This window comes from Zea mays, chromosome 3, assembly GCF_902167145.1.
Source record: "Zea mays cultivar B73 chromosome 3, Zm-B73-REFERENCE-NAM-5.0, whole genome shotgun sequence".
In the NCBI taxonomy this organism is placed as follows: domain Eukaryota; kingdom Viridiplantae; phylum Streptophyta; class Magnoliopsida; order Poales; family Poaceae; genus Zea; species Zea mays.
Window position 1 is genome coordinate 179,986,918 of NC_050098.1, and position 7,470 is coordinate 179,994,387.

Consider the following 7,470-nt stretch of genomic DNA (forward strand, 5'->3'; position numbering starts at 1 on the left):
CCTTGTAACGGTGTGTGCCTTCCCTTTTATAGTTTAAGGGAGGCACATACAAAGATGCTGAGCCCCGACATGCGGGCCCAGGAGCATAATGGAATAATTACATTATGTGAGTAACTAATGCTAGTAACGCCTGAGCAATCACCGGGAGTCTTGATGACCGCAGTCCATGCAGCATTGATGGGCAGTTACCGTATGAATAATGCGGGAGTAATGGTGAGTAACTGCATGGTCCACGTATCGTGGACTGAGCACGCCACCTGTCAGTGGAATGACAGACACACGTCTTATCCGTCATGAAGGCGCGCGTAGCCCAGAGGCATCACGCCGGGTTTTGTCTGTTGGCTTATGCCGCGCGCAGTATGCCACGTGGCAGCATCGGGGCTTCGCCTGAGCGGGGAGCAGGAGTGTATGCGGATAGGTCCAGAGCACACCAGAGCAGGTCTGGACACGTGTCAGCTTCGGACCCTCGCCTGAGCCTTGAGTAAGGTCTTGGGACCCCACTGTGGGCGGTCCGGACCCCATACGGGGGTGTCCGGATCCCATTCTAGGAGTCCGGTCCGTACACGTGGGGGTCCTGAACCAACTTGAAGGTCCGGACTATATATCCAGGGGTCCGACACTTTCCCATGGGGGTCTGAACTCACTGTTGATGCCCTAGAGTATATCACTTTCTCTGGACACGTGGCGTCCTCGGAGCCGCCCACGTGGTAGGGTCAGGCGTTGTTGCTGGCCCAGAGTAGTCGCCCGAGACTGGGGCGAGTCATGGTCTGGTCCCATGTACAGCTCCTTTAGCACGCGACTAAAGATATCCGTGTGGGTACTGCGTCTTCATACAGTAGTAAGGGGTACCCTAGTTTCAGGGTACCGACAGTTTCTATTTTGGCAGAGCACAGTCTATTGTTCATAATGGGCAGCCGATATCACTCTTAGGGGTGAATCCGGATACTTATTCGGATGTTAATTTTTTGTCTTCTTTCTTCGATTGTGAACAAAAAACATATAGAATTGATATATAAATTTATGTTCTTGTTTTTAGCATTGAGCCTATAAATATTCATAAAAAATAAACCTCAAATTCGTTTTATATCTTTTTAAATAATTAATATAAAATTCGGATACGGATACGAATACATATTTTTTATCTTTTTGTTGTAGGGATAAAATATTGCACACAAAAATTATATTAGTGTAATTTATAATATTCCTAATAAAATGGTAAAATTTAGTTTTAAATTATATATATATATATTAAAATATTAGATTTGTCGTATAAGTGAGATATCCATCTCTAACCACTCTCCTTAGAGCGCTGTGGACTGGCCCACACGTAAGCCTTATGGCGAGGATTCGTTTCCCTACCGTCTCGGCTCTTGGTCTCCCCCGGCTTGCCCCTTCCTCCCCTGTTGCACACCTCTTTCTTCCTCGAACACGAATTCTGTGCCCCACCCCGACGCTACCTATAAATCTCATCAGCACACCCCGAATCCCGGCAAAACCCACCGGCAGAAGCTAAGCTCGCTCCGCAGCATCGGCAGCCGCGATGATCCTCCGCATCCGCAGCCGCGACGGCACGGACCGCATCTCGGTCCCAGACTCGGCGTCCGCCACCGTCGCCGACCTGCAGCGCCTCATTGAGTCACATCTCACCGTGCCCGTCCCGCTCCAGCGTATCTCCCTCGACCCGGCACTCCTGCTCCCTAACCCATCCGCCGCTGTCCCACTCCTCGCCGACCCGGCGGCGCCGCTTGCCTCGCTCCGCCTCGCCAACGGCGCCTTCATCTACCTCGCATACCCGCCCGACGCGCGCTCCGCCCGCCCGACGCCGCCCAAGGTGCTTTCCGCCGCTGGCTCTTTCGGCAAGAAGATGACCATGGATGATCTCATCGCGCGGCAGATCCGCGTCACACGCCAGGAGAACGCGCTCTGCGCCGCCGCCTCCTTCGACCGCGATGCCGCCAACGCGTTCCAGCTTTACGTCGCCGAGTATCTCGCGTTCGCCGTCAAGCGGGCGGGCTTCCTATACGGCCGCATCGACGCAGAGACCAAGGAGGTCTTGGTCGACTTCATCTATGAGCCGCCCCAGCAGGGCTTCGAGGACGTGGTCCATCTCATGAGGGATCCCGACGAGGAGGCCCGCGTCGATACCATTGCCGAGGGGCTTGGGATGCGCCGGGTCGGCCTCGTGTTCACGCAGGCCGTCGGGAGGAGGGCCAGCAAGACTGGTGAGTACACTATGTCCAACCGGGAGGTTGTGCAGGCGGCCCAGCTGCAGGCTGAGGGCGGGACCCCGGAGTGGGTTACTGCCATAGTCAAATTGGAGGTGGGGGATGACGGCACTGGGGATGTGCACTTCGAGGCCTTCCAGATGAGTGAAATTTGTGTCAAGCTCTTCAAGGATGGGGTACTGGAAACTGAGGTTCAGGATGCTGATGATCCCCGTCTGTCAAAGATGCGGAAGGAGGTGGTGGCTGGGGGGAAGGATACTATGAAGGTGGATAATGACTTCTTCCTCGTGCCTGTCAAGATCTCTGATCACCAGGTATACTCCTTTACTCACTCCTGCTCATGTACTGTGGAATTTATAGTTCATATGAATAGAGGATTGAATATAACTTGATGAAGTAAGGGCTGAATATATAAAGGACGTGGTGCTCAGAAACCTTAAAACACTAGGCTGTAATATCTGAATATAATTGTAGATTGCTTCTCGCTGCAATGTTCCATTTATTGGCATTTCAGAACCTTTGAAGGGGCAAAATTGATATTTGCTTTATACATGTATAGCTTGACCCTATGTGATGTTCAGTTCATTGATTTATAGTTCAAGTGGATATGTGCTTGAACTATATATTAAATTTAGCCATGGAACAACAATTTACTGAATATAATCAACTCTGCAGCATGGTTTAGATCTAGATTTACCAATCATTGGCAAGAAAAAAAGGGCATTCCCAGGGATGACAGCTTCCACATGAGTGGGTCTGGGGAAGGAATAACCCAAGCAAGCTTACCTCTGCATTTTTTCAGAGAGGCTGCGTTGAACCCATGGCCTTTTGCTCACTGAGATGGCTTCACCACTCTTAGTTTTTTTTTCCATTAACATGAATTGCAATTGGTTAATGAGTTACTTTTCTTCATAAAATTTCCCAGTACCCTTTTATTTACAGCCATCGTGGGTGTGGTACAAGGCACCTAATCTGGGTTTAAAACTTTAATCTTTTTAGGTTCAAGGATATGCGAGTTTGTACTAGGGAGCAGTAAATCACAATAACCCATTCTTATCAGTAGAGACTATGAATTACAAGTTGATCACAAACCTTTTTTCTTTAGAGAAGAGTAGTAAATTAAGACACTATATATTTAACCTGAAACAGTAGGATTGTCCCCTTTGAACACACATACTTTGACTCGAAACCATAGGATTACATAGGGGTGGGCCTATGGAAAAATTTGAGAGGGGCACACCTCAAGGGCTGCAAAAAAATTGGTACCTTAAGGCAGGGGCGGATCTAGAATTTTCCTATGACCCGGGTCAAACCTACTAAATTTCCTTCTCTTCCTTTTATCTTAACTATTTTATACTAGATTAAATAGATATTTATGTAAATTTACATGGATCAAGCCTCGGGCCACGGCCCGGGTGGCCCGGGGTGTAGATCCGCCCCTGCCTTAAGGGTCTGTTTGGTTGAGTTGTGGCTGTGAAAAAAGCTACTAAGAGTTGTGAGCTGTGAAAAAAAGTTGTTGTGGACTGTGTGCTGTTAAAAAGCTAAAAATCATTTGGTGGAAACCACTAAAAGCCGCTAAAAGTTCTTCCATATATATTTTCACAGTTCTATCCGAATTAAAAGCAGGTCTAAATGTGTTTTCAGTTTTGCACTGTGAGAAAGTCGGCTTTTAGAAAAAGTTGTTTCCTGGATGTAGCCATTTGATTTAGCTTTTGGCTTTTAGAGGGCAAAAGCTAAAGTCAAAAGTAAAACCAAACACACTCTAAGCATGGTGAAAAATTGTGTTGGCCTGTACCCTGGGCCTTCAGCATGTTCGCTTGGCTTTATTCTGTACCAGTTTCTGCTGATTCTACAGTGTTTGTCTCTATGGATTGCAGTTGCAGCAACCTAAACAACTAGATTTAATCCGCAGCGAACAACCCCTTCTGTGTAGCCCCCCCCACCCACTTCGGTGACTTGCCATGTTTACCTTGTTGGATGAAAGAATGCTTTTCTGTATGTGATATTTGAAGTGACAAAACCTAGTCCACAGTAGTTAAACAGATTTCTTTGTTGTGCTTATGTTGTGGATGAGTCTTAGAATGACATCTAGACATGTGGGATTTATATACTTCACTGGCATTTGTTACTTAAAGATGTGCTTACAGTCCGTATAATCCACAAATAATGTTGTTTTGGTTATAATTGTAGTTCCATTAATAATGTACCACTTTGTAACCAAAATAAGGAGTTCTGGCATTTAATATAAGCACATATTCCCTAGGGCCTGAATGAGTGTAAAAACTAAAATCCCTTCTGCAAGGAACATACTACGGAAAGTGGTCTGCTTAAAAGTTATATGAGATATATTTTTGTCATCTATAGGTCACAACAATGTATAGTCCGTTGCTTTTCTTGGTACTTTTATTGAAAAATGGCAGTGTTTTGAGGGGGGTGGTAGAGCCGTACAGGATCTTGTCAGTTAATTATCACAAGGTAACTGTTCTGGGCATGTACTTTAGTACCAATGCACCATACTTCTAGTGAGATTAATGGGGTTCCCAGGACTCAGAATATCTGCAACAACTTGTAGGAAAAAAAAGGAAAATCCATAATATATATCCGCTATACACCCCCCCCCCCCCACACACAAATAGTATCTGAATCTACCTTTCAAAGAATCATATCAGAATTCTCATCTTAAGGGATCTCACATTGAAGGCTCTAAAGTTACTTTTGCTCAAATAAATATTCTATGGATCTACACCTGCCTTTGAGAGAATTCTCAGAATCTTCATCTTAAGGGATCTAAGGCTCTACAATCCCAACTTTCTGTCCTGTGCATGATTCTCCCCCACTTTAGGGCTTGTTCAGTTAGCTCCTAATCCACATGGATTGAGTGGGATTGGGTGGGTTTAAATCCCAACTAAGTCAAACTCTTTCTTAATTTTTTCCAATCTCATCCAATCCATGGGTAACGGGATTAACCGAACAAAGCCTTAGGTGTAAAGATATGGAAAAAGGCCATCCATAGGTTGCGATAGGTCATAAGGGCGATGTTTGATTGCTCCTCTGTAGTTTTTCATTTTCTGAGATTATTTCTAGATTAATCGTAGAATATATATTTTTAGCATAGCATATATTCTAAAAGCCCTTCATTATATACCATGATAGACTGTACTAACTTTGGGTTAGTAAAATCATCTAAACTTTGTAAAGTTGTGATTGGATATGGTTTTTGTACTTTTTATTAAACCTAAAGCCTTCAACTATTACACTGATGCTGCATTTAAACTGGCTTAACATTATTTGCAAATTGTTGTATATTCCAATCAAGCAGGTCATGATTGGTTATTCGACATAACAATTCTTGCATAGTTTGCATTGTAAGATGCAGATGTAAAAAAATGTGTTAAACTGAGTCAACTATATTAGGTATTGAAGCTGCAGTAAGCATATTCATTTCCATAATGAGCATGTGTTTTTCATGGGTGCTTAGCTCCAACCCAAGCAGAAATTGGTTCTTGTTCCACAAAGTTAGTGCACTGAAATTGAATAACCGCAACTGGTACTGTTGCATGGTAGTAGTGTTATTCATTTATTTTAATCTGCATCATCGCGGTTGATTGATGTTTTTATTTGGTAAAAGTGGCGTGGTATTCTTGATTAAGAGTTATATATCCAATTCTTTCACAATATAGTTCTCGCGTACGTCCTTTAATATCTGTAATAAGATTGATGATGCACTAGATTTACACATTAAAACATCTTCAGCTTTGGTGACTGTTCTATGTTGGGGTGTCACCATATTTCATAATTTGACACAAGGAAGCGAGGAAATGGTTCACCGTACTCTTGTGTTCGCTGATTACAGAATTCTGTTTCACCTATCAATATGTTCCAAGTTTTAGTCATGGTTTGCTTGGTGATTGCAGGGTCCACTCTCAGTAGGCTTTCCTATAGAGAACCGTGGAAGTCCTGTAGGCATGAGTGCGTTAAGAAGTCACCTGGAGCGGATGAAGCATTTGACATTTGTGAGGCGGATTTCGGACTTCCATTTGCTCCTTAAGCTTGCTACTTTCCTAGATGCAAAGTCAGACATGCCTACTATAGCTGCATGTGTAAAAACTCAGAGCAGGATGCCCGAGGGGTACCAGTTTCTGATCGAGTCCTTTGCTAGTCAGGGATAATATTGCCTCTGAAAGCATGACACACGATGCATAATTTATTTACCTATCACATCAGGCGTGGTTCGGTTATTCTTAATTCATGTGGATTGGAAGGTATCAGGATGAATTGATATAGATTTTGATTTGCTATAGATTTAAACCAATTTAATCCTATCCAATTTATATGGATTAACCTCAAAACGAATAAGCCCTTATGTGTAACTTATGGATGTCTCAGGTGTATAAGTATTGTTCAATGCAATCACTTTTCGATAGCATGAGATCTTATCGTTTTGGTGACACGATTTTTGGATCTTGCCCTGCACTGACCGAACCTCAAGTCTTAGCTCTGTTGTTTATCCTCTATATTATATAATACAACTTAAATAAGTTAAAAGACAGACAAACAACACATATTATTAGCTTTGTTTGTTTTCTTCGAGAATTATATAATTCAGTTTATGGATTATATAAGTACCTACCTTTTTATGGATTATCATAATCTAATTATCTAGATTACATAATCCATCTAATTAAATATATGTACGCTAGATAGGAATTTCTAATAATATTAATATAGCTTAGTTTAGTGTCCACATAACTAAAATGATAGGTTAATTATTGTTGAACATAGTTTCCTTTTCAATGAATTAGATCACTTATTCCTAATTAAAACTGAATATAATCAATAGATTAATTTTCCTTTTCTCATAATTTATTAATCAAACCTATAGATAATTTGTTCATAACTAGATATATGGCATGATTAACCACTTCAGTGAATTTAGTCCATGATATATCATTTAGTTTTTTCCCAAGAATAAATAAAGTAATTAGTGTTTCTAATGTTGACCCTTAAGTTATGATTAGATTTACATTATAATTTTTCAACCAAGTTTTCTTTCAAAAGTTTGTCCTTTGATAAAACGTGTTTAGGATAATGTATGCTATGAGTTTTCTGAATAAAAATTGAAGATAATTATCTTCTCACAAAAAATATGTTTAGACTATTAATTAGCTTTTCATATAATTAATGTTTAATAATGTGTTTATAACCTTGTGAACTCATTAACCTTGTATATATAACATATATATTT

The 7,470-nt window shown here is 42.0% G+C and overlaps 1 protein-coding gene across 1 annotated transcript; it reads left to right on the forward strand.

Annotated features, from left to right (window-relative positions):
- Nucleotides 1-1,348: 1,348 nt before the first annotated feature.
- LOC100273080 (uncharacterized) lies at nt 1,349-6,647 on the forward strand. Its single transcript, NM_001147529.1, is given in 2 exon segments — nt 1,349-2,539; nt 6,140-6,647. Coding segments are annotated over 2 exon segments (1,254 nt in total). The 5' UTR covers nt 1,349-1,540; the 3' UTR covers nt 6,395-6,647.
- The last annotated feature ends 823 nt before the right edge of the window (nt 6,648-7,470 follow it).